The following is a 27,079-nucleotide window of genomic DNA, read 5'->3' as shown; positions in this document are numbered from 1 at the left end:
AATACTACAATAATCCCATTATACAAGTATAGTACAAACAGCCCTATTTCGTTTTTTGTATGTATTGATGAGACAAGATAAAGCACATTGGGCAAGAAGGGAGATGGGATGAACAGAGATGAGGGAGAAGCACATGATTTGGATGAAAGTAACTCAACAACACTCAGGTGTGGCCTGAAGACGTCGGGCCGTGGACCAGTCTAAGGCTCCGAACTTTCCTGAGTCATCCCCCCCCGGAACCAAGACGTCTGGAACGGTCAACAGATCCTAGCATTTCTTCTTCGGACTGACCAATTGCACAAGTCATCGTTTTGGTGATCGCAATTGATCATTTTGTAGCACGACGCGTTTGAAATACGCATAGAAACTTAGCTACGTTAGAGGAATTATTCCTATACCGTTATCTAGCCGAGTTGTGTTTTGCGTTTATCAAATTTCCACGAGAAAGTAACTTTTAACTTCGCCTGTGGGCGAGCGGCTTGCTAATGGCAATCCCCAAAGATCCCGGATATAAACGAATCTAGCCTCTGCTCAGACAGTCATTGCTGATCCTAGCTGCTGATAATGCCCTCTGGTTGCATGGTAGGTAAGTGTGTTAAACCCACATTTCTATGGTTTAAACTAAATCAAACGTTGTGGTTTGTGTCATCAACTGTTTTTGAATTGTTTGCGATTGTACCTAATTTACGACGAGTGTTATTGTTGCGACCTAGCCAACTTGTTTTTCTCGGACAGCTGACGATTGTAGGGACTAGGGAGGGACACTTTCTCAGGATTTTCAGTAATATTTTCATTGATAATCACGATGAAGAAGAAGCCCTAGTAAATATTTTAACTATGTACCAATGTGTCAGGATTTAATTTCAAGAACTAACTTGTACTCTTTCCTGTTTTTATTATGGAACAAAAAACTCCTCAGTCTTTTTTATTCTTTCGCCCTAAATCGGCGACGCCGACAGACATGAGGGATTCTTGAGTTGTCCCTGAAAATACTTTGCTCACTTAGTGAATATCAAAGAACAAGTATGTTTCTATGATACCTATATCCTCTCTACTATTTAACCATATAACATTTCCCCCAACGTTTGTTTTAACTTCTTCCCAATCCAGCTCACCTTCAACCATACATGCAAGCTGATGTTTCATGTGGTTAATATAGGCCTATATTTAATGAGTGTGTGGAGAGAGGGCAAACGGTTGGAAACGTTAAATTTAGAGACAGCTGTTCTAGTGAACAGGGAAGGGAGGGTGCATACAGGGACTGGGTTGGCATACAGTCAGGGAAGTTTTGACAATGACAGACTACAGGTTGTCTCCTCACTCTGTCCCTGTATATTGTCATTGACAAATGTTCCATACAAACGTTTTTTTTTCAGGGTATGGTCCAAAGAAGGGAGTTGAGGAAAGCCTGAAACAAACCAAATACTGTGAAGGCGCCCACCATTTCTCCGCCCATAGCTCAGAGAGGAAGTGAAACCAAGGGATTGAGACCGAAGCAGTTCAATGGATGAAAACGTTGCATGGACTGTAGATTGAAAGAGGAAGAACTTCATCCTCTCAGATTTTTGCTTTTGGTCTCTGCTTGTACAACCTTTCAGGCCCCTCTGCCTGTTATTTTGTTTCTTGTAAGAGGTGCGTGATAACTTGACGCAGAGATGACAGTGAGACTGTGGGATAAGCAAAAGTGGTAACTGAGAAGAGCAGTGACGTGAATCCTTACATCCGTATGCTACCCACTGGAATATCTAAGTATTAGCTAATCAAGCAACAACAATCCGTCTACCTTGGACACAGACTAATAACTGAGCACTTTTCAGACACTCATGGATGTAGTGACTGACTGCCAGAACGCGATTTGACGAGGATAGTCTCTTTGCCCATGTGTAGAGTTTAACGTGCCAGAAGTCCTTCACCGTCTGTCACTACAGCCCAACTTTAAGGGGGAAAAACATTTTACCGGACTGATAGAAAGAGAACTTAGGTAAACCTGTGATGAGTCGGAATGTGGTGCTGCAAATAACTGGGAATCCCCTACAGGAGTTAGTGGGAGGAACTGGAACTGAGGTGGAACCAGAACCAACCGAGGCCTAAGCACGACAACTGAATGCCATGTACTAAACTGGAAATACGCTTGATTTAACTGGTAATTATTGCACTTGCGAGGTAACAGGAATAGTTTGTAATATTGAATAATAATTCTGGACTGGAACTGATCTGGGAAATCAACTGGAAATGAAATTGCAATGTAAGTGTTTTGTGGATGTTTTCTGTACAAAATCTTCTTCCATTCTGAACTGGTAGCGTTGGGGGGGAGACTTGTTTCATCCTGGGATTTGGGAAGACTGGAATCTGTTCCTGTGGAACTGCATTTATTGGGAGAGGATTACTGAAACCAACAGAGCACTGTCTGCAGAAATGGCGGGGCCGGGAAAGGACTACAACCATCTCTTCAAACTGCTCATCATTGGAGACTCCAGTCAGTGCATCTTAACTTCCATTTTCATACAAAGTTCCTGTGGTCCCTTAGTGCTTACTCTGTCTGTGTTAAAATAGTAGTGTAATTCAAGTGTGCCGTGCTGTTACACTGATGTTTGGCAGGCAGCTCATATTGTGCGAGTTGTGATTTAAAGAATTAGGCTAATAATACGGCTTAATCTCCTTAGTAACACAGCAAATATCAGTCAATCTGCTTGTCATTGGGTGATTATGATGAACATGCCTCACTTACTCACCAAGCTTACAGCTCTGATGACTTACAAAGGAGACTTATTTGTCGCTAACTCTTCAGACAATATGATAGATTTTAAAACATTTACCCATGCTCTAGTGATGTGGCTTGCCATATGTAGGCTACTAGTAATGGGACAGTAAGTAGCCTGATACTGTCTACTCAGAAGTGAATGAAGAAAGGCCTAATCACCTAACCTCTCATCCCTGTCTGACCTCTCTGTTCTAGATGTAGGGAAGAGCAGTCTACTACTACGATTTGCAGATAACTCCTTCTCTGGTGAGTTGCTGTTCTCTATCTGGTCAATATATACTATTAAACAATTTGAATGCGAGTGGCTAGGAACTGTGTTTTTAAAAATATTTTCTTCAAGATTGTGAATGTGTGGTTAGCATGTTGTGTGTTCTAACCTTGCTGCTTTGGCCTGCAGGTAGCTACATCACCACGATCGGCGTGGACTTTAAGATCCGTACGGTGGACATCGACGGGGAGCGAGTCAAACTGCAGATCTGGGACACGGCGGGCCAGGAGCGCTTCAGGACCATCACCTCAACGTAATCTATCATCTATATCAATGATCTATCTACACGTATAGAAGCTATATATCAATACGAACGCTGTTTATCACCATAGTTGGTTTGAATTTACTCTCAATTTCAGTTAGTTTCATTCTTTCAGTTTTATAGTCATTAACTCTGTGAAGTGCTATTGATACCAGCCCGGGATAACTATCACCCGAAAAACAATGCAGCGATTTCCTGTTTTTATACAGTACTCTTTTACAATCCTTTGCTATTTTCCACTTTCTCCCTGTTTCTCCTACCAGGTATTATAGAAATACCCACGGTGTGATTATTGTTTATGACGTCACCAACCCAGAGTCGTTTGTGAACGTGAAGAGGTGGCTTAATGAGATCACTCAGAACTGTGACAACGTCTGTAAGATCCTAGGTGAGTTTGGTGTGCTGAGGTGATGGATGGATGAAGAGTAAAATAGATAGAGTAGATTGGATGAATGGATAGAAAATTCACTGAGGAATGACTTAGACTTCCAGTCCAATGTGGTAGTGTTATGCCTGATTGTGAACTGATAAACATACACTATATATACACAAGTATGTGGACACCCTTTCAAATGAGTGGATTCAGCTATTTCAGCCACACCCGTTGCTGACAGGTGTATAAAATCAAGCACTCCACCATGCAATCTTCATAGATGAACATTGGCAGTAGAATGGTCTTACTGAAGAGCTTAGTGACATAGCACGATCATGTCATTGGATGCCACCTTTCCAACAAGTCATGTCCAAGTGCTGTTATTGTGAAGTGGAAACGTCTAGGAGCAACAACGGCTCAGCCGCGAAGTGGTAGGCCACACAAGCTCACAGAATGGGACTGCCCAGTTCTGAAGTGCGTAAGAATAATCTGTCCTTGGTTGCAACACTCACTACTGAGTTCCAAATTGCCTCTGGAAGCAACGTCAGCACAAGAACTGTTAGTCGGGAGCTTCATGAAATGGATTTCCATGGCTGAGCAGCCGGGGCTGTTTTTCATGGTTTGGGCTAGGCCCCTTAGTTCCAGTGAAGGGAAATCTTAACGCTACAGCATACAATGACATTCTAGACGATTCTGTGTTTCCAACTTTGTGGCGACAGTTTGGGGAAGGCCCTTTCCTGTTTTAGCATGACAATGCCCCCATGCACAATGCGAGGTCCATACAGAAATGTTTTTTCAAGATTGTTGTGTAAGAACTTGACTGGCCTGCACAGAGTCCTGACCTCAACCCCATCGAACTCCATTGGGATGAATTGGAACGCCGACTGCGAGCCAGACCTAATCGCCCAACATCAGTGCCTGACCTCACTAATGCTCTCGTGGCTGAATGGATTCTTGTCCTTGCAGCAATCTTCTAACATCTAGTGGAATGCCTTCTCAGAAGAGTGGAGGCTGTTACATCAGCAAAGGAGGGGACCAACTCCATATTAATGTCCATGATTTTGTAATGAGATGTTCAACGAGCAGGTATCCACATACATTTGGTCATGTGTACTATACTGTCCAAAACATATTTCATTCATCCCCACTTCTTTCTCTCGCCCTCCCTCAGTGGGGAACAAGAATGACGACCCCTCCAAGAAGCAGGTGGACTCCCAGGATGCAATGCGTTTTGGGGAGTCGGTGGGCGTCCGGGTATTTGAGACGAGCGCCAAAGAAAACATCAACGTGGAAGAGGTGACCCTAGTAGCCATGTTCATTCACTTCCTCAGTAATAATAATAAAAATCAAACTAAGCCTCAAATATCCCAGATGTCTTTGGGAATGCTGAGCTTGAGACCTGATATGGCTCTCACAGGGAATTATCAGTTTATTATGCTTTTTTTAATGACAAAAAATATATAATAATTACACTGCCAATAAATTGTCCACACCAGTGTGACCATGGTCATCTCTTATATCTCTAAAACAGTTAACTTCTTTCAACTTAGTCCTGGTGGCTAATTCCCTTTCCAAGGAATAGCACTTCCGTGTGTACTGGTATGTATCTGGGTGTGTATGTGTTTTACAGTCATTACCCTGTTTCTTTCCTTCTCCCCATCTCTCCTTCCCTCTCAGATGTTTATGGCTTTCACTCACATGGTCCTTCGGACAAAGAAGCAGAGTCAGAGTCGTGCAGAGAGAGAGCGGGAACGAGAGAAGGAAACGGTCGACATCAATTCTCACAGACACAGAGAGAGGAGGAAGAGGGGGAAGAAGTGTTGCTGAGGGAGAGAAAGGAAGGTGATTTTTCTAAGAACAGGACAGACCAATGGAGAGTCGAGCATCCAAAGTCTGTCTGCACTCATGGGGAAAGAGCCAGGACATTACATGTTGACATTGCACTGAGACAAGATTACAAGAGGGTAAGGACAGAGAACCACTATTATGTGCCGAATTTTTACCTTAGCAGTTATTTTTTATGAATGCATAATAATGTCATTTTATCATTAAAAGGGAAACTGGATCCCCACTGTGTCAAACTGTCATTAAAACCCCTAATTTAGGAAATACACTAATGACTTCAAAAGTGACTAGAGTGATGTATCTGTCTTATTTGTAATGAAAAAGACTGTCGTGAAAAATGTAACATGTCTAAATAAACAGTGAGCAATAAAGTCAATGTGTACCTTTTATATGCAATATAGGCGACGTTGTTGCCGGTGATGTCTGGTGAGGACCTGCCTTACAACAGGCCTACAAACCCTCAGTGCAGCCTCTCAGCCTATTGCGGACAGTCTGAGCACTGATGGAGGGATTGTGCATTCCTGCATGGTGTAACTCAGGCAGTTGTTGTTACCATCTTGTACCTGTCCCACAGGTGTGATTTTCGGATGCCACTGTAAGGACAATCAGCTGTCCGTCCTGTCTCCCTGTAGCGCTGTCTTAGGCGTCTCACAGTACGGACATTGCAATTTATTGCCCTGGCCACATCTGCAGTCCTCATGCCTCCTTGCAGTATGCCTAAGGCACATTCACGCAGATGAGCAGGGACCCTGGGCATCTTTCTTTTGGTGTTTTTCAGAGTCCGTAGAAAGGCCTCTTTAGTGTCCTAAGTTTTCATAACTGTGACCTGTCTTAGCGACCGTTCTACAGGTGCATGTTCATTAATTGTTTATGGTTCATTGAACGAGCATGGGAAACAGTGTTTAAACCAACGTCATAAATCTGCCCGGTACAATTGAAACTGGGATTAATCCGTGAAGAGCACACTTCTCCAGCGTGTGGCCATCAAATGTGAGCATTTGCCCACTGAAGTCGGTTACGACGCAGAACTCCAGTCATGTCAAGACCCTGGTGAGGAGGACGAGCACACAGATGAGCTTCCCTGAGATGGTTTCTGACAGTTTGTATAGAAATTCTTTGCTTGTGCAAACCCAGAACTTCTTCAGCTGTCCGGATGATGAGGTGAAAAGTTGTTTATACAGCAAAACCCAGCACATTAAAACCTGCTTGTGAAAAGCTGCCAATTTCACAGGAAGTTTACCCACAATATAGGGACTTTGTAGTAAAAAAGTAAACCTTCCGAGCTTCTGAAAAACAAAATGAGGTACAATATTCCAGAAACTGAGTTTTTTTGAAGTACCTTTTAACCCAGTTGACTTATCTAATTAAAGAAAGTGAAGTCTAAGACATTTAGACCGCCATCACAAACCCTGTTGGTGATAACATCTCTTTTTATCTTATATGGCTTGTTTTTCCATGTGAAGTTGTACAATAGCCTATCTACAGTAAGTGGATTTGGGAATGTCAATAGATGAAAAAAGATAAGATGCACGAGATAGCCCCTCAGTTTTGGATAAAAGTACCCTCTTTTGAAGACTTATATCCCACCCTAACCATGAGGATAATACATTTTTTATAGATTCAGTTACAGGATTCAAATGAAGATTATTCTCAGCCTTAAGATTTTTGGTTATCTTTACACCAAGGCAGGTTACAGTATCTTTTTCCAGAGATGTTACAATCTGCTGGATTGACAGCTCCTTTCAGAACAAACATCTCACATTTGGAAAGATTTAAATCCAAACCTGAGATTTTGGAGAACAGCTTCACGATATCCAATGCTAATCTAGCTTGTGACATCTTTCTAAAAAAAAAGTGAGGTGTCAGTTGGGATATCTTGATCTCTCTGGCCTGGAATGTAAATACCTTCAAATTGACTTTGATAAACTAATGAGCATAAGGTTTGGAGGATAAGGATAATAACAAAAATAAAAAAGGTGAGATTGGACAACCTTGTCGTATTCCTTTGTAAATGTTAAACGTGGAGGATATTCCATGACAGAGTTTGACACAGCTATTGCCACCATTATACAGAGTTAGCATCAACAAAAAAATGACCAAACTTCAAATGCTTAAGACAATCAAAGATAAAATTGTAACTTACAAAAAAATAAAAAAATCAGGTAACAGGAAAGTCATCCAATACATCACAATTCTCAATCTAACACTAGCCTCAGATTATTAGATATATGGTGCCCTTTCATACATCCTGATTGACATTCATCAATCAGATCATTCAAGCATATCTTTAACCTTTTCACAAAGATTTAGGCTATAATTTTGTAATCGTCATTTAGGAGTGTGATTGGACAGCAATGATCAATAATTAAGAGATCCTTTTGTGGTTTATGTATGAGAGTAATAACCCCTTGCTTCAGAGAGGCAGGTAGTTCTCCCTTCTTTATAGCCTCCTTAAAGGCTTCAAGTAAAAAATTTGCTATTTCTTCAGAGAATGTTTTGTCAAATTCAGAGGTTAATCCATTACAACCTTGATTTGTTATTTTTTAGTCGAGCAACCCCATATCGGATGTCCATAATGGATAAATCTTGACAAGACCGATTTAATTATTCACTAACCGAGTTAACATTCTCTATTGAATAAAGGAGAACCTTAGAGTCACTCAAACTGTTATCTAAGGAGTAAAGATTCTCATAAAACGTAGTGGTAAAGTCTGATAACAACTCTCTATCCTCAGAGGTTACCCCATTAATCTTAAATTATTCGAAGTATGTTGAGTTCCCCTCCTCTTTTCAAAATTAAAAAGTATCGACTTCTTTTTGCCTTTTTCAAGCCATTGTTTTCTGGATCTTATGAAGGCACCTCTAGCCTTTTCCTCATAAAATGTATCTACTGTAGTTGATTCTTTCTCATGAAGTGTGATATCAGCTATTTTCTCAGAGAGCTCAGCTACCTCACATCTTCTTAAAGCAAGCCATTTCCCATAAGTAATACAGACAGAGTGGATTTTAAATTTCAGCAGTTCCCAATATTTCCCCTATTCTGCATTAGAGGTAGATTAATTCCAGTGAACAGAAATTAGATTCTTAATCACAGTTTTTCAATCACCATGCAATAACAATGAGTTATTACATTTCCAATAATCACCCGAGTATTTCTTATCATCATTACTGCACATTCTTACAGTCAGCCATATGACTTTATGATCATCAGGACTGCAGGCAGTATTTTTACCTCTACAGTGTTGGGCTCAAGACAAGAGGTTATCACCCACAAGTCAATTCTTGATTGTAGTGAAGATCTATATTACTCCATGTGTATTGTTTCTCTCCAGGACTTTTAACTTTCCATATGTCAATTAAGTCCAGGATTTGACAGAATGTCACCAATTTGTTCACACCAATGTTAGGCCTATGGGGCAATCTATCAGTCTCATTATAATAAACCATATTCAAATATTAATATCCCCACCAACTATAATCTGACTGGATGGATATTTTCTCGTAAAAATGTAAAACATTTCCTCTAGAGTAAGTAATTTGGAGGACTAGAACAGTATCTATATACAGTATATTACACAACACAAATAATCTGTCCATGTGGTTGATGACCGCTACTAGCAAATGTCCATTGGTGTCTATTTGAGTAAACAAAAATGTCCCTTTAAAATTGTCTGCTAAAATGTGGCGGGCCAGGTGCATGTACGCTGACACGGTCGCCAGGTGTACGGTGTTTCCTCCGACACATTGGTGTGGCTGGCTTCCGGGTTAAGCGGGCATTGTGTCAAGAAGCAGTGTGGCATGGGTCGTGTTTCGGAGGACGCGTGGCTCTCGACCTTCGCCTCTCCCGAGTCCGTACAGGAGTTGCAGCAATGAGACAAGACTGTAACTACCAATTGGATACCACGTAAAAGGGGTAAAAGTAAAAAATATAAATAAATTGCAACCCTAGCTGAATGATTAGTCCCGTGGGCCAAGATAATGTCACTGCCCCACTGATTTTTCAAAAATTATAGTCCTCTTTGCATGAATGTGTTTCTATAAAAAGGTGCTTCATAATTGTATTAACAGAAGTCTTGACTTGTAAACCATAACACCACAATTCAAAACTAGAATGCTCAGTTTGTTGTGGGGAAGGGGCTACCTTATAAGGATAAGGATAAGGTGGAGCAAATCCCCTAAGTCTAATTTATTTTTTTGTCAGCGAAAAAGGCTCGGATTCCCCTGTAGTATCCACCCTTTCCTTGATTTCGGGCCTGTTGGACGAGAGGCCACTACTTTGCCTTTGCTGCCTTGTCTGCTGCAGTCAGGTCCTCACCGAATCAAAATTTTCTCTCTTTCAGAAAGGCGCTTTCCGTTGCTTTCTTTCAAACGACATCTCTCGCTGTGCGGAAAGCAAACTTGAATGATGATCGAGCGGCTGCCGATGGCATCTTGCTTTGTCCCAATACGATGAGCGGCATCCACAGCCATGTCCATATATCCTTCGGGGAAGTCCGGAACCACATGGTTACAGATGTCTCTTACTATGTGCTTCACATTCTCACCCTGGTCCTCGGGGATACCACAAAGCCGTAGCCCCCGCCGTATACGGTATCACTCTGCTTCCGACAAGCGCTCTTGCATATCGGCAATGGTCTTCTCCTTTGCAGTACATTTATCAGAGGTTGCAGTGGTTGCACGTTTAAGCTCTCCGATACTCTCATATGCATGATTCAGGGTCGTCTCGAGGTCAACAATTATTTATGTGTTTTCGTGTATCATTTTTCCAGACCATCGTTTATTATTTTGTTTATCTTTACAGTGACAGCATCGATTATGTCGACCTAGAGTTCACGCTAAGACAATTCTGTCTGTCTTTTTGGGTGCCGGACTATTGACTAGAGTTCCTGAATCAACCGAATGTACAGATTCCTCCATTTCTTCTCCTGAGGAGTCGGGTGGTGTTTTCTCCCTGGTGTATGAGTGGTCAGTTAGCAACTGCCTTCTTCTTTGCCAAGTTTCCGATCAAGGTAACGGTCTACTGAGCGTTGCTCTCTGTTGTGTTTACTATAAACCAAGTTTTGTTACATTTAAATAAGTTTGAGAGGGATAAAAGTTACAAGATAAAATCCCATCTGCACTCGCCGCCATCTTTCTGGAACCCCCTCAGGATGAAGTTGGTGAAGAGCAACTTTAGAAACATGCAGTCGACTGCAGCAGAGAGGAAGAGAGAGGCTGAACTTGGCGGAAAATCTGTCTCCCTCCAGCAGGTGGCGTTTTTTCATTGTTTCACCCACCAAGCAAAGAGATGTTTGTATGGAGGTCAATGAGAGTGTTGAATTTGGTCACCAAAATAATGTATGGCATATTTACTGAATTAGGTTTATTTGATCTAATAGAAGTTTTGTAATGCTTAAGTTGTTATGAGTGTACTGATTTAAGCAGGAGACGTGACATCCAGGAAACTTTGAGAATAAATCAAATCAAATCTAACTTTATTTGTTACATGCGCCGAATACAACAAGTGTAGACCTTACCGTGAAATGCTTACTTACAAGCCCTTAACCATCAGTGCAGTTCAAGAAGAGTTAAGAAAATATTTACCAAATAAACTAAAGTAAAAAATTATAAAAAGTAACACAATACAATAACGACGCTATATACAGGAGGTACCGGTACTGAGTCAGTGTGCGGGGGTCCAGGTTAGAGGTCATTTGTACAAGTAGGTAGGGGTGAAGTGACTATGCATAGATAATAACCAGTGAGTAGCAGCAGTGTACAAAACAAATGGGGGGGTCAATGTAATAGTCTGGATTAATTATCCAGCAGTCTTATGGCTTGGGGGTAGAAGCTGTTAATGAGCCTTTTGGTCCTAGACTTGGCGCTCCGGTACCACTTGCCGTGTGGTAGCAGAGAAAACAGTCTATGACTTAGGTGACTGGGGTCTCTGACAATTTATTGGTTTTCCTCTGACACCTATTATATAGGTCCTGGATTACAGGAAGCTTGGTCCCAGTGATGTACTGGGCTGTACGCACTACCCTCTGTAGCGCCTTACAGTCGGATGCCGAGCAGTTGCCATACCAGGCGGTGATGCAATCGGTCAGGATGCTCTTGATGGTGTAGCTGTAGAACTTTTTGAGGATCTGGGGACCCATACCAAATCTTTTCAGCCTCCTGAGGGGGAAAAGGATTTGTCGTGCCTCTTCACGACGGTCTTGGTGTGTTTGGACAATGATAGTTTTCTGGTGATGTGGACACCAAGGAACTTGAAACTCTCGACCCGCTCCGCTCCAGCCCCGTTGATGTTAATGGGGGCCTGTTCGGCCCACCTTTTCCTATAGTCCACGATCAGCACCTTTGTCTTTCTCACATTGAGAGAGAGATTGTTGTCCTGGCACCACACTACCAGTTCTCTGACCTCCTCCCTATAGGCTGTCTCATTTCTGTCGGTGATCAGACCTACCACTGTTGTGTCGTCAGAAAACATCATGATGGTGTTGGAGTTGTTTGGCCACGCAGTCGTGGGTGAACAGGGATTACAGGATGGGACTAAGTACACACCCCTGAGGGGCACCAGTGTTGAGGATCAGCATGGCAGATGTGTTGTTGCCTACCCTTACCACCTGGGGGCGGCCCGTCAGGAAGCCCAGGATCCAGTTACAGAGGGAGGTGTTTAGTCCCAGGGTCCTTAGCTTAGTGATGAGCTTCATGGGCACTATGGTGTTGAACTCTGAGATGTAGTCAATGAACAGCATTCTCACATAGGTGTTCCTTTTGTCCAGGTGGGAAAGGGCAGTGTTCCTGGAGTGCTCTGTAAGGGTGAAGGAGATTGAGGTGGCAAAAGGTCGAGCAGTAATTTGAATCTCCTATGCGGAGGCGATTAAAATAATTGAGAAAACAAGTGATGCTAGTGAAAATATGGTAGTGGGTGCACCACAGCCTGTAGTAAATGTTTGCTGCCAGTCAAAAGACACCCTGTTATGTTAACAAAAAAGGGGGTTTTGTGGTGTTCATTGCCACAGTTATAAACTGTATGGCACAAGTCTCAAAGAAGTCTAAGAAACTGGACATTTTTCTGGCTGTGGCAGAAAAGTTTGGGGGATTTAAGGATTTTTACCTCTGAAGACTTGCAAGGGTGCCGGAAGACCCGGTGCCGGAAGACCCGCCCTCCCAGGTTCCCCTTGAGCCTTTGTAGGGATCAGATCTGTTTTTTTTTTTAGAAATGTTGTTTGATTTAGTTTAGTTTATTAATAGATTTTTGGGGTCATTTGGAAGTTTTTTTGGGGGGTATTTACTTCCCTTTTTGGTCATCCTGTTTCCATCCCACACAGTAGGTGGCGGGATACACATTTAAAATGTGCGATCGCCAATATACCATAGAAGAAGAAGTAGTCCCGGTCGGCAGAACGAAGATGGCAGCTGAAAGCGAGTGAGTTTGTTGATGATAGCGTGTAGGTGGAGAAAATGTGGCAAATGCCTGTATAATACGTTCATTCATATTCAATACCATTTAATTGAATATGTATCTACAAATGATATGTACGTTGTAGATTGTGGTTAGCTAGCTATGTGTCGCTAGCTTGCTAGCTCCGGGGGCTAGCTAGCTGGCTAGCTACATACACCCTGTTAACTAAACGACACTGCTGAGTGCAGGGTATGATGCGTGTTGTGATCATACGAAAAGGCTCTTGCAAGCAAGCTGTTTGTTCAGCATTGTAATTTACCAAAGATATTACATTACATACAGTGCTAGTTAGCTGACATCCATTTAGGAAAATACACAAAGTTTATATCGGCTTGAACCAGAATCTGGCCTTAAAGAAGACGTTGAACGTGGCGAGGAGAATCGACCAGATTCTGGTTCAGTGCTACGTCGTTCCATGTCATTTCAGCAAGCCATGACACCCACTATCTCAGATTGTTCTGAAGTAATTTCCGTAGTTAGAAACCCATAACATTAGCAGTCCTGACACATTGTTTTGCTGAAATGTAATTGATCTGAGAAATTAATAAGATTGATTACACCCAAATGGGCAATTTTAAATGTATGGAATGCATAATATCCAATAAATATAGTACCTAACATCCGGTTTTGACCGTACTTTTTTCTAACAATGAGTAAGTCATGGAAAAATCCAAGGAAATGGTCAAACGCCAGCCATGGACCCCTCGCCCCAAACTCCCCGCAACGAGTGACAAGTAGTATGGCGCTGCGGCTCGGAGTATTGTTTCTTTGTCTTATATAATGTATTCTCATAGAATTAGTTGATTTTTATTTTTCTCCTCCTGTTCAGAGAAATTAGTCATTGAAATTGTTAGGTTTATGTCCTATCCTGCATTCTCATATTACCAGGTTCTGACCACTAGATGTTGGTGTTCCTGCTAGTATGTGATTATTTATTTTTAAACAGCCCCTCAATGTTAAAGGGATAGTTAATCAAAATCACAATTACATTGGTTTCCTTATTCTGTAAGTGGTTTATGGACAAGGTATGACCGCAACCCATGCTTTTGGTTTTGTTTCCCTGGCCACTGTTTCAAAGGCTAACGTTTTAGCATTTGTGACACAAATCCAATGCAAGTCAATGGGACAGTGCCTAACAGAAAGTCTACACCCCCTTGGATTTCTTCACATTTTTGTTTTGTTACAAAGTGGGATTAAAATGGTTTAATTGTCATTTTGTCAACGATCTACGCAAAGTACTCTGTCAAAGTGGAAGAAAAATGTAATTTATTTTTTAAGATTAATGAAACACTTACACCTTAATTAAATAGGTATTCACCCCCCTGAGTCAATGTTAGAAACAACTTATGATTACACCTGTGAGTCTTCTTGGGTTAGTCTCATAAGAGCATTGCAGGCTGTCACATCCGGCTGTGATTGGGAGTCCCATAGGGTATAGCACAATTGGCCCAGCATCGTCCGGATTTTGCCGGAGTAGGCCGTCATTGTAAATAAGAATTTGTTCTTAACAGACTTGCCTAGTTAAATCAAAATTCTCCATGCTCTGTCAAGATGTTGGGTATCATGGCTTGACAGCAATTTTCAAGTCTTGCCATAGATGTTCAAGCAACTACTGAGTATGCTCAGTTCAGAAGTATGACTGCATCTTTGTGTCTGGGTAGTTTAATACATCATCCACAGCATAATTACTAACCTGACCATGCTTAAGGATATATTCAATGTCGGATTTATCTACCAATCACTTCCCTTAATTATGCGGCTTTCGAAAAGCTCCCTGTTCTTTAGTTGAATCTGTGCTTGAAATTCAATACTTGACTGAGGGAGATGTTGTGTATGGGGGACAGAGGAAGGGGTAGTTATTCAAAAATCATGTCAACACCTATTTCAAACACAGTGAGAGTCCATCTAACTTGTGTTATTTGTTAAGCCACATTTTACTTCTGAATTAATTTAGGCTTGTATAAACAAATTGGGGGAATACTTATGCAATGACAATTTGAGTTATTACATTTTGTCTTTTCACTTTGACTTTATGGAGTATTTTACGTAGATCAATGACAAATGCTAAGTTAGTGGACGACAACCAAAGCATGGTGGGGTTCTTATAAAACACCTCGAGCCGCACCGTCTAGTGGTCAGAACCTGATGATGTAGGATGAAACATAAACCTAACAACTTTAATTACTCATTTCTCTGAACAGGGTTTTGAAAACCATCACCAAATTCACTGGGAATACATAGGCTGAAGAAACAATACCCTGAACCGCAGCAAAATACCACTTGTCAGACAGAGAACTAATACTATATACTCATTGTTGGAAAAAAGTTTGGTTCAAATCAGGTGTTTAATTATTATATGAATCCTATAAATTAAAATAGCCAATTTGGGTGCAATCAATTACTTTGGTTTTTCAGAGATCAAATTATATTTCAAACAAAATAATTTCTGAACAATCTGAGATGATGGGTGTCAATCCTCTTTTGTGTGCTTTGAGGTTAAATGACCCTGCTGTCATTTTATAGCTAGCTTGACCATTTACCACGCATGATTAACTGAGCTATGCAGGGTCTACATTCTTACATTTGGTTTCGCTAGTTAATGATCCTGCTCTGCAGTAAGTTAATGCGTTACAGTTCAAGCCATTTCTGCTGTAACATCCAGATTGTTGCATCATTCATTGACATTGGCTACATCTCCTCTCTACAGTGTGCTGTCTGAGATTGAGGTTCTCCAGTCCATCTATCTGGATGAGCTGCAGATTAACAGGAGAGATGGGTGAGCCACTCAGTTTGATGATAACCCATGCCCCAGAACACCACTAAGACCTCACTTTGATGGTTAGCAGTATTTTGCTGACTCATGAATCTATATAAATACCAGCTGTAGCCTGGTTGCAGATCTGTTTGTGCCCTGGTGTGGCATAGCAACAAATTACAAAGTAACTTGGTTCACCTTAAGCACATACAGTATAGATCTGTGACCAGACTATAATACTATACACAAACACCACACGCCATTGTATCAGAGGTGCGGTGTGCTAGTTAGCTATGTTATTTTGTCGCGTCACGAGGCTGGACCAGATAGAGGGATATTACAGGTCTGTTGCATCATACTCAGCTGATTGTTGCGTTCCTTCCTCTGTATTCAACATCCTGTCCTCCCAACTGCTCTCTGAAGAGGTCTGTCAGCCTTCACACTTAAACAGACATCTCTTTCTGCCCTCTCTTCTATCCCTGGGTGTTTCACTATAATGTATGAGTGATTAGCCTCCCCCGGCCAATGGATAAGACTAGATGAATAGCTGATAGACTTCGGGCTTTGAAGTGGGTGCGTGTGTTTAATTGACATTCTCTGTTGCTCTCTCTTATAGGGGATGGGAGGTGAGTCTGGTTCTATATCCCTCCACGGGTGAAGATTCCCTCTCTCAGTTTGTGCGACTCACCCTAACTTTGACTCTCGACTTGCAGGTATGCTCATATTCCCTGCTACCTTGTCCTTTGCAATCCATTTGATTGTAAAAAAAATAATATTCCCCGTCCCCTGGCTTAGGACATGCATTTAGGTTACTTGTGTAAAAAAAAATATATATAATAATAATTGTGTACCCCCTAAATATACTGGCCTTCCCTTCTCCTGGAGAGCTACCTACAAGGTGTGTACACTTTTTTGTGTATTGGTGCAGGGATGTAACAAACGCCTGCTTACCCAGTAGTTCTCCAGGACTGGAGTTGACACTTCCTGTCATTGTGAAAGTTTTTCCTCATGCTTTCATAATTTCCTTTCCTTAGAACCCTGCCCTGTCCTTTTCATTTTCAGGACATGCCACTTTCAAATGTTATACACTGATCTCTCTTTCTCTTCCTAAGTATCCCTCCTCTCCTCCCTCCATTTCCATCCACAACCCTCGGGGTCTTTCTGATGACAAGCTGTGCAGGTAACGAGAGTAAATCTGTTGTCCTCCATCTTAGGTTCATTGTAGTCTGCTCTGATGAAGGGTAGTTTAATTTAGTTTATGTCCCCTGTTGCTTGTATTGCTCCAAGATTTCTCTCTCTCTCTCTCCCAGTGTGCAGAAATGTCTACAGACAGAGGCGGAGTCCTGCCTGGGTTCCCCTGTGTTGTACCAGCTCATTGAGGCCAGTTCTCTTTCTTTCTTCCCGTTTCTCTCATTCTCTCTGTTCTTATTTGAAATCTCTTAGTTGGAGACTACAGTAATTTAAGAACTGCATTTGTGATATTATAATTAGAACTGTGGATCAAGGATGCCCTTTGTCCTGATTTTAAAAAATGTTTTTTAAATTTAGGAATGTATAAATAGAGATGAATATCAAGTACCTGACTCGGTCCCTCTTTTCTCTGTCTCTCTCAGAAAGCCAAAGAGATCCTGACGGAGAGCAATATTCCCCATGGGAACTGCGTCATCTGCCTTTACGGGTTTAAGGTGATCTGTTTTAATTAGTATTTCCATTAGTCCACACAAGATGAGAATTTAAACTAGTCTTCCTGTTTGAAACTCTCTGTAGCCCATGTTAACACCAATCCAATGCTTTTGAAATCCGCGAGGGGGAGTGAGCAAGTGGACACAAAATAGAACCGCAGCATTGTGTGTGATGTAAACCTTGTCCTCCCTTGTCTTTCTGGTCTGTCCCAGGATGGGGAGGCGTTCACCAAGACCAGATGCTACCACTACTTCCACTCCCACTGCCTAGGCCGCTACATCACCCACTCTGAGACTGAGCTCCAGGAGAGGGAGAAGGAGCTGGAGCAGGACAAGACACGGGAGAGGACCGACGATGAGGTGAGATCAAGTATCCATATGCAGCAGTAGAATTGACTGGGAGTTGCTGAAGTGAAAGTGCATTTATTTTGGGGGGGGGGTCAAAGTATTTTTTAAAATATTTTTTAGCTATATTCCTGGAGATTTTAGTGATTCATTTAGTGGTCATTTTGACTGGCGGTTCTTTCTCCCTCCCCCTGTAGGAGCTAACCGTTGTGTGTCCCGTGTGTAGAGAACCTCTGACTTACAACGTTGCCCAGCTCCTGTCCAATCCCGCCCCTAGCTTTCCAAAGGTAAAGACACAACTGCACACACTGACGACACACTGTACTGCTATGTTGCTTCTTGTAGCTGTTCTTTTTTCCTCTACAGTACTGTCATAATTTCGCTTGCCATTTCAACTACACCACTTGTGTTACACCACACCTTCAATTATAGTGGCTGCTATTGCAAATACATCCATTTGTGCTGACCTCTACTTCACTCAGCTGGAGGGAGCGGTGATAGGGGTGGAGTTCCGGCAGAAGTGGGCTGAGCTCCAGAACCTTTTGGAGCGTCAGAAAGCAAAAGGCGGGATTATTGACACAGAGGCGGAGTCTAACCGCTTCCTCATACATATTAATGAGGTAAGGAACAAGGAGGGGCTTAGCAAACAATATTAGCTGAAGTGTGTCAGTGCGTGAGCGTACACTTTCCTGATGATGTATCTTAATTAAACAACGTTATGACTTGTTTTTCACAGCCGCCTCCCGACTTGGACAACGTCACCACTGACGGGAATGCCTCTCCCAGCCAATCACTGCTCTCCCTTCCCCCTGCCTCCACCAATCAGATCACAGCACCAAAGCTGCAGCACGCTGGCCACTCGCATCGCAGGGGAAGGCCAGGTCACCAGTACTGGCACCAAGGGCCACAGGGCCACTTCAGGGGCCTGAGGAGGGGAGGGAGAGGCAGGCCCCACACCCACCCAGGGACACCTGGGGGACCCCCCACTGACCATCTGGACAAACTCTCCCTGTCCTCAGAGAAACATGACAACTTCCACAGTGCTCCTCCTGCCAACTCTCACGACGCACCGATCAAAGCCAGACTTCAGGAGAACTCTAGCCACCCAGAACTGGGACAAGCACAATTAAGCCAATTGGAGAAGGAAGAAGGGGAGGGACGTACAGAGCTAGGCCAACAAGAGGCTCCAGTTCCTAAAGACGGTCAGGCAATAAGCAAATCAAGCCTGGACACTCCTAAAATGGACATCCCACCTAGCAACGGCATGGAAATGGAGCCTGGGCGAGGCCATAGGGAGAGGGGAAGGAGGAGAGGCCCTCGCGGTTCAGCGCAACAGCCTGACCAATGGCAAGAGCGGTATTTCAGAGGAACGGACCAATGGGATGCTCGGGGGGGCAGGCACCATCGCTACTGGGACGGGCGAGGTCAGCGAAGCAGGGGAGGTGCCAACTACCCCCGTGGCAGAGCTCACATGGCTGGTGGGAGGGGCTTCCATCAGAGTGTGGTTGAGGGAGAGGTAGAGAGAGAGGGTGCTGCTCTATGACAAAGGGACAAAGGAGGAACTAAGAACAGCTATGTCTGTACCTCCATTTACATTCTCGATACACCTAAAATAAAGCTTTGCATTGTCTGGCACCTAAGTGAACCGGTGTGTTCTGCCTTCTTTCCTATTGCCGTTTGAATTGTTGTTGTCAGTGGGCAGTTGTTTAGTTTACGCTGAAGCATTCTTTTTGCTTCATAAGATACTAATGACAGGGTACAGTTGTCCTGAGGGAACATACAGCACATTTATTATTGACAGAAATCGGCTAAAATTGACCTCCCTTGAGTATCAAACACTTATTTTCCCCACCCTCTTCTTTTTTTCCTCCTGCTTTCCCTCCACCCCTTATTTCTGCATACCTCCCCTCCCCTGGGCGTCCAGCCTCACCCCCAGTCCAGTAGTAGCAGTAGAAATAGGCCGGGCGAGAGAGCCCCTCTGCTGGAAGTCTGGCTGCTGTCCCCCAGTAGGGACACTGACACCCCGGGGGAAGCGTAGACGGGGCGCCCGTTGAGGCGCTGCACTGGCCGGTAGATGTTTCTGTACTTCAGGGTTTTAGGAAACCGCTCCACCTGAGAGTGGGACAGGGGTATGAAAGAGTTAGCTTAGGCACTGTACTTTATTTATGAGGGATACCTGTGGAAAATCAGACGTCTGAAATAAAAATGGATGGCCCTCACTTCAATAAAATATATTTTTACCTGACCCTCCCTTAATGCTTGAAAAAAGTGACCCTCTCCTACACCCCAAATAATAAGTAAAAGGTGCACTATGCAGAAATCGCTCCGCCATTTCCTGGTTGCAAACATTCTAATAGTTGCTTAATTTCAGTGACAAAAAGCAATGTAGACAATCATAGTACCATCTAAACCCCTGTGAAATATACCGTACATGACCAAAAGTATGTGGACACCTGCTTGTCAAACATCATTCCAAAATCATGGGCATTAATATGGAGTTGGTACCCCCCCCCCCTTGCTGCTGTAACAGCCTCCACTCTTCTAGGAAGGCTTTCCACTAGATGTTGGAACACTGCTGCGGGGACTTGCTTCAATTCAGCCACGAGCATTAGTGAGGGCACTGATGTTGGGCGATTAGGCCTGGCTCACTGTTGGAATTTCAATTCATCCCAATGGTGTTGAGTTCGGGGCTCTGCAGGTCAGTCAAGTTCTTCCACACCGATCTCGACAAACCATTTCTGTATGGACATCGCTTTGTGCACAGGGGCATTGTCATGCTGAAACAGGAAAGGGCCTTCCCCAAACTGTTGCCACAAAGTTGGATGCACAGAATTGTCTAGAATGACATTGTATGCTGTAGCGTTAAGATTTCCATTCACTGGAACTAAGGGGCCTAGCCCAAACCATGAAAAACAGCCCCAGACCATTATTCCTCCACCAAATGTTTTGTCCGTCGGGCTGCCAAATGATGAAGTGTGATTCATCACTCCAGAGAATGCGTTTCCACTGCTCCAGAGTCCAATGGTGGCGAGATTTACACCAATCCAGGCGATGCTCGGCATTGTTCATGGTGATCTTAGGCTTGTGTGTGGCTGCTCGGCCATGGAAATCCCTTTCATGAAGCTCCCGACAAACAGTTCAGAGGCAGTTTGGAACTTGGCCGTGAGTGTTGCAACCAGATTGCATGGCGGTGTGCTTGATTTTATACACCTGTCAGCAACGGGTGATGCTGATATAGCCGAATCCACTAATCTGAATGGGTGTCCACATACAGCGTATTTCCCATAACCAAAAGTATTGTATTGTCAGCTGTTTGAAGCTGGTGTACCAAACCTAATGTATAAGACGCAAAGATTACATTTAAGAACAGGAAGCATAGAAATAGCGAACAGAACAGATCTACTGCTTCTTAGACTTGCTTTCACTGAGAATGACAGATCTATAACTCACATTTCTATGTGAATTTTGTTAGTCCCCTAAAAGTAACATATTGCAGTGGATAGCAGAGAACATGCCTACATTCACCACTGCAGACGGGTGAAAATATCTCAATTTCAGTAAAAGCACTACAAGAATACAGTATATCTTCTTATTTGCGGCCCAATAAAAAAATAGCCTTGTATAAACGCATTTCATGCAGTTCTATGTCATTTTATATGATTGGAGACGAGCAGAATCTTTTAAAATTCCACAACAGAGCATGACAACGAATGAATGCACGCTGCATCATCTGAGATGTTTTGATTTCTATACAGGCGAATATAAAAAAAAAATAGGATAGTTTAAGTCCTCATCTTCACACTCTCCCTCTCTCTCAAACTGAACAGGACATCAGTAGGCCTAGTCCGCACGCACAGATATTGAATTTTTGGGACAAATACAATTTATTTTGCAGAAGAAGCCTTTGACTTTCTTCCTGAAGGGCCACAGTATACTTAGACATCAGCAAGAGCAGGCCAAGGCTCATGATTGTGCTAGGTCGTTTTATATACACACCCCAAGTACATTTTCCCCAGGACTGAGTTTGGGAAACGCTGGCCTAGGTCTATAGTATAGGCTATGGATCACTTGATTGAGACCACACTAGGCGCACCTGATATTGCACGCCCAGCAGAGAATAAGGGATGAAGGGGCAGCAATGGGCACACATCGAGATATAAGCAACTAATTCTCAAACACTGAGCAATATGACATTTAATCTATTACAAATGACATGACCCTCCCCTGGACGAAATTTTAAAAATATAACACTCCCCCTGACTGAACTTGAAAAAGCACGAACCTCCCCCATTTTCCTCTGGGTAACAATTGTGTAAATTTCAACCGCTGCCTTAGGCTTCTTCAATGGCTCAGGCAAATAAAGCTGCACACTCCTCTTTCATTTGACATACATTTTACTAAGGAGAACGCTTGTTGGAGTGTAATCCAACCAATCGACAAGTCAGCCCACCACCACTCACTCACCCTCAGCGGGGTTGAAAGAAACCGCAAGCATACGGTTTTCAGGAAGCGGAGGTGAAGACTCAAACCGGATGCTTCCTGTTTCTTCCAGCTCCGCTCAGGCTTTTCTTTTACGCCTGCTATGTTAGGTTACCACTAACTAGATCTCTCCGTAACTTGATTGGCTCTTCAAACACGGTCCATACCACCACTTCATCGCAGGTGGGGGTGGTCAGAGAACCCTGGTAGCGGTAGAACTTGGTGAGGTCCACACTTCCTAGCAGATCACTGATAGATAGTGGCTGCACTATGTCAACTGATGAACCTGAGACATAAGGAGAGGGCTGTAGTGTGAAAAATACTAGAAACATCACCAAAGGGAGGAAGCTCTCCCTTTGTTAGTGCCCTAAAAGCAATGGAGGTTTCACTTTGCTCTTGCTCTCTCTCTCTGCAAATTCAAATGAGCTACATTGGCATAAAAATAGAGAATATAAGTACTTTAAAGCTAGCTGGCACCACTGCTCCTCACCCTTCTCTGTTATATTCAGCAGATATGATGTCAAAGTCCTCCAGGATTCCACATGCCATTGGTTGCCTGCCACCTGGAATCCATGGAATGTGTTGATGATAGCACAAATAACACGCAGTGGAGGCTGGTGGGAGGAGCTATAGGAGGACGGGCTCATTATAACGGCTGGAACGCATCAAACACATGGTAACAGCGTGTTTGACTCCATTCCACTGATTCCATTCCAGCCATTACAATGATCCCGTCCTCCTATAGCTCCTCCCACTGGCCTCCTCTGATAACAAGATATTCTGCCATAACTCCGATTACTAAGTCAAGAATCATAACTCTGTCATAGTATTGTCATCATCAGTGTAGAACTGTTGTGACATACATCTATGAAGAATCCAAACACTGCTATCCTCTCCGGGTCAGTCTTAGCCTGCTCCATTGTCAAGCCTTCCTTCAGTGTCACAAGGTGGATCTGAAATCCAACAGAGAGTCACATCATATAGGACACAACACACACACACACACACACACAGAGTGATGTGTATTCATGGATGCCAAGGGAAACTAGGCTTCCCAAAAAACTTGACCAAGAAAAAAAAAATAAAGCATAACATCATTTAGCTTTCGTCTCTGTGTTTCAACATTTTCCTTCAATTCGCAAAAGGCTGATTGTATCTCAGAGGAGAAAGCTAAATTAGCCATGGATGGAGAAAGGGATTTGGACTTGCGGTTTTACTTAATTCTCCGTACTGGCCAATGATTATCACGGCGATTCTGGTCCAACCATTAATTCATACCATGTGCCCCTGGCCTGAGAGGATGGAAGTTCAATATGTAGCTAGATGTAGAAAGCTAATGTTAACTAGCTAACATTGCACAAGAATGGAAGTTAGGCTAGCGAGCAGGCATTTTAGCCAGGTAGCCTAGGACAACAAAAAAATGTAAGTGTGTACTGTATGACAGAGATATAGACCATTTCGTCAACATGAAAGAAAGGAGGATGACATTGGTGTTTCTCTACAAGTAGGGTGAGTCAACATGTTTTTCTACTTGCACAAACGCGCACGTAAACACACATGCACACAGAAATCCGAACCATGGGCAGCCACATCATATTTAGCTTACATTGATTGGACTAAATTGTTTTTGGTATATTTTAGTTGTCACTGTATTAGAGGTGATTTGATGATGTTGACATGTTGAAGTTTAAATGGTGCTGGAATAGTGGAGGCAGCTCTTGTTTTCTTTGTGACTTGCGGTAACTCTCTATGGTAAAAAAATCAATAGTTGTTTTGTGGTCCAAAAATTTCTGAAATATGAACTTGCTTGACCAAGCTGTAGGTCATGTAACTGTCTTACTGTACATGCTATATGCTTTGTGGACTTCACTGAACAGAGGTTGCTATCAGGTTTTGTGATAAAACAAAGGTGTGGCTGAATTTATTCACACTTTGTCTTCTTATTGTCTCTGCCTTTAGGCCTATATGTCATGGTTGCAAGACATATGAATTAACAGGTTATAGAGCAAACAACACAGTTATCGAAACACAGGTTGTAATATGGCTTTTTTTGGGGGGGGGGGGGCCTTGGCTTCCCCAGTGATTTTACCCATGCACCGCTACTGCACACACTCTCTCTCTTCTAGTACAGTATCTCACCTCCATGGGGTATCTGACTGAATCCACTGTGTGCTCAGAGCCTGGGTGGCACAGTGAGTCGCCTCCCCAGTGGAAATGCATCATGACGGCCGTGTAGCCATGAGGGAGCCCCCCTCCTCTCACCTCCATCAGGCCCTCTAACACACAGCTCACTGGAAGGACGAAAATAAGTTGTGGTTAGTATACGTTAATATGGTATTGTGTATTCACTAACAACTGTTAATGAGTAAATGATACCTGTGTCCTGAGCTACTGAGATTACTTTAAAGAAGACTAGACAACACATGTCCTACAGACACACTATAAGGACAGGACCAAGGAGATTCACCACAAGAGTACCTGTGTGTCCATTGTTGGTGAGGAACTTGATGCTGTGTGGATTAGTGATGTCACTGAAGGTGAGGTTGCGGAGACTGGGGTCAAAGGTCAGCTGGTTAGTATCAATGTTGATCGGCGACTGTCTGACCCCCCCACACTGAGAGTTGGGAAGGGAGGGCCAGAAAGAGGGGCTGTTCTCTAAAAGAGAAGAGAGAGAAAAAGAAAGCCTCTGTCAGTTTAAATGTTTGCTGTTCTGAACTGTGTTTGTGTAGCACAATGGACGGAGGTGAAGTCAGAACTAGTGAAGTCTTACCACAGCCATTGTGACACCAGGGCTGGTCTAAAAGAAACACATTTGAAAATACATATAATTCATAGAAAATATATTAATATTCATGAAACTTAAAAAAAAAGTTGTTTTGGAAGGCTACTCACCTGCTATAGCTCGTGAACAGAGATAGAGGATAATATACACAGATGTCTGAAACGCAAATATAAATACAATGTAGCATAATGATGCATGAAACTATCTTTGTTATCTACATGATTAGATTTCTGTCCAAATGTAGCCATATCAAGATCCCTAAATGTATGATTTAAAAAATGTCTTACCCACTTGTACAACATAGTTTCATGAGTTGAATTAATTAACCACATTAATATTGAAAATACATGTTCTTATATGCCTAGCTACAGCCTGCATTGCCCAACCGCCAAAACGACTTTTCAAGGCTATGTGGAACGTTATAACAAGTGTGTAGTGCTGGGGGAGCACGAGCCTCACCTTTTTCAATTTGAAAATACATGGACAATTTATTCTGATCAATTCTAAATAAATGATATTTAATTACGACAAAAAAAATCTATAAAAAAACTATAGATAAATATAAATAAATATGTAGCCTACAGCAGCCTAGAGTTAGGTCTGGCGGAGGCGAGAATGATGAAGAACTGTAGGCTACATGTGGGCATTGCGGAAGCCCTTTGGAGGCTTGACAAAAACAAAATCTAAGTTCATCATGTCTGTCTTGATGTTCATAAAACTTCACCGACCCCATCTTGCGCAGTGGAACGGAAAACGATATGTGACCACTTGGTTACGGTGACGTTCTGCCGAGGACACCCAAACCAGTGGCCACCTGCAAAGCCCAAGAGCCTGACCCTCTCTGGAAGTTGCTGTCGCCCTGCTTGGGAAATTTAGCCTACAGAATTGTAAATGAAACAGCAGGGAGCAGGTCTCGAACCCTCGACCTTCTAGCCCGAAGTCCTGCGCGCTATCGACTGTGCCGCAAAAACATGCTCAAGCAGTCGATTTCCGCGCTTATAAACCCAGGGTCGTTACACTATATTGGCTATTGGTTGAGACGCAGGGCCGGTTAGCTTGGTATGTCAGGATATTGGACATTGGGCCAAATTGGAAGTAATAATGAATTTAGGTTATAGTTTATTGAGATGCATTAATACATCACACTAAAAGCTTGATTTTATGGCTGTTTTACAACAAATTTCCTGCAGTTCTATGTAGTCTAGTAATGATTTATGTTCACTACTTGGTCAATTGATTTGATGATCAAATCTATGCAAATTCATTATATGAATTGGTAGTTCACCTGTTTTATTTGATTCTGTAATAAGGTATACTGCAACCATGTGTTCAAGCTAATCAAATCAACGTGTATTTAGCGCTGTCCTTTAACAACCACGAAGGGCGCCCTAATCATTTAAAATAACACTCATCACGATCTGTTGCCTACGCCTAATAGTGCTTCCCACTCATCATGTATTATTATGACAAATGGAAGATGATCACTTCTCACGATGGTGCTCGTTTAGTAAAGTTAGATCAAAGCTTAATCAATGTCTCGCAAGATCACATAACGATAACATAATGGAAGCGAATATAATAACATAGTATAGTAGGCCTATAACGTTACTGTTCAACTCTGTTACGCCAAAAGTCCTCATTTCTAATGAGCTTTTTAGCTGAAACTGAATAACCATCTAATGAGATGGTTAGCTGAAACTAAATAGTAAAACAAAAACAAAAATAACATTATTGCGCCAAAACTCAACAGAGCCACGAGGCAGGATATATGCTGATTGAAACAAAATACAGGTAAGGCTAATAATTTTAATAACACCATCTGCTCTAATTCGCTCATGAAAACAGTATTTCAAGAAGATCAAAATGCATTGGCTATTCCCATGAAACTGATTGAGATCAATTAAAATATTGGCATGCAGATGCGGTTTCACCGGCAACACGTGAATAGGCCTAATTAGCATTCACGATTGACAGTGATGATGGCCTATTTCGAAATTAAGTATGCCTAACTTGAGGGTATTAAAAATACAACATTTTCTTCAGACAATATGTGGGCATTGGCAGACGTTGCAATTGGAGT

At 42.6% G+C, this 27,079-nt stretch overlaps 3 protein-coding genes across 8 annotated transcripts; 2 read left to right on the top strand and 1 right to left on the bottom strand.

Annotated features, from left to right (window-relative positions):
- Positions 1-133: 133 nt before the first annotated feature.
- On the top strand, positions 134-5,896 carry LOC139420994 (ras-related protein Rab-35-like). 6 transcript variants are annotated; one of them, XM_071171455.1, is made up of 8 exons: positions 164-586; positions 1,377-2,143; positions 2,302-2,476; positions 2,957-3,007; positions 3,159-3,282; positions 3,555-3,679; positions 4,836-4,960; positions 5,342-5,895. In XM_071171455.1, exons 3-8 carry the CDS (start codon positions 2,416-2,418, stop codon positions 5,489-5,491), a joined length of 636 nt encoding a protein of 211 aa, XP_071027556.1. In that variant the 5' UTR covers positions 164-586; positions 1,377-2,143; positions 2,302-2,415; the 3' UTR covers positions 5,492-5,895. The 6 variants fall into 6 exon arrangements, with proteins under 6 accessions (XP_071027554.1, XP_071027555.1, XP_071027553.1 ...); XM_071171456.1 differs by having other exon boundaries at positions 165-582; XM_071171453.1 differs by having other exon boundaries at positions 134-586; positions 1,377-2,476.
- A 6,955-nt stretch (positions 5,897-12,851) lies between these two features.
- Positions 12,852-19,383, top strand: LOC139420961 (ring finger protein 25). The gene is made up of 10 exons (XM_071171399.1): positions 12,852-12,920; positions 15,664-15,732; positions 16,328-16,424; positions 16,824-16,891; positions 17,022-17,091; positions 17,325-17,396; positions 17,607-17,753; positions 17,936-18,025; positions 18,221-18,358; positions 18,475-19,383. The coding sequence occupies exons 1-10, from the start codon at positions 12,904-12,906 to the stop codon at positions 19,279-19,281; spliced, it is 1,575 nt and encodes a 524-aa protein (XP_071027500.1). The 5' UTR covers positions 12,852-12,903; the 3' UTR covers positions 19,282-19,383.
- A 281-nt stretch (positions 19,384-19,664) lies between these two features.
- On the bottom strand, positions 19,665-24,996 carry LOC139422498 (carbonic anhydrase 6-like). Its single transcript, XM_071173658.1, has 7 exons — positions 24,988-24,996; positions 24,696-24,831; positions 24,357-24,508; positions 23,081-23,170; positions 22,708-22,780; positions 22,385-22,503; positions 19,665-19,850 (listed from the first exon to the last, which is right to left on the bottom strand). The coding sequence occupies exons 1-7, from the start codon at positions 24,994-24,996 to the stop codon at positions 19,665-19,667; spliced, it is 765 nt and encodes a 254-aa protein (XP_071029759.1).
- Positions 24,997-27,079: the final 2,083 nt, after the last annotated feature.

The sequence above is a fragment of the Oncorhynchus clarkii genome, chromosome 12 (genome assembly GCF_045791955.1).
Source record: "Oncorhynchus clarkii lewisi isolate Uvic-CL-2024 chromosome 12, UVic_Ocla_1.0, whole genome shotgun sequence".
Classification (NCBI taxonomy): domain Eukaryota; kingdom Metazoa; phylum Chordata; class Actinopteri; order Salmoniformes; family Salmonidae; genus Oncorhynchus; species Oncorhynchus clarkii.
Note: the sequence above shows the minus strand (reverse complement) of the source record. Positions and strands in the feature narration are given on the sequence as shown.

Coding starts and splice junctions, on each gene's coding strand:
- LOC139420961 (XM_071171399.1), top strand. Junction 17,397..17,606: donor TCTGCCTTTACGGGTTTAAG/GTGATCTGTTTT, acceptor GGTCTGTCCCAG/GATGGGGAGGCGTTCACCAA. Junction 18,026..18,220: donor CCGCCCCTAGCTTTCCAAAG/GTAAAGACACAA, acceptor TACTTCACTCAG/CTGGAGGGAGCGGTGATAGG.
- LOC139420994 (XM_071171452.1), top strand. CDS start 2,416: ATGGCGGGGCCGGGAAAGGACTACAACCATCTCTTCAAACTGCTCATC. Junction 3,283..3,554: donor TTCAGGACCATCACCTCAAC/GTAATCTATCAT, acceptor TTCTCCTACCAG/GTATTATAGAAATACCCACG. Junction 3,680..5,341: donor CAACGTCTGTAAGATCCTAG/GTGAGTTTGGTG, acceptor CTTCCCTCTCAG/ATGTTTATGGCTTTCACTCA.
- LOC139422498 (XM_071173658.1), bottom strand. Junction 24,509..24,695: donor CACCAACAATGGACACACAG/GTACTCTTGTGG, acceptor TCGTCCTTCCAG/TGAGCTGTGTGTTAGAGGGC. Junction 23,171..24,356: donor CAGTCAGATACCCCATGGAG/GTGAGATACTGT, acceptor GTTGGATTTCAG/ATCCACCTTGTGACACTGAA.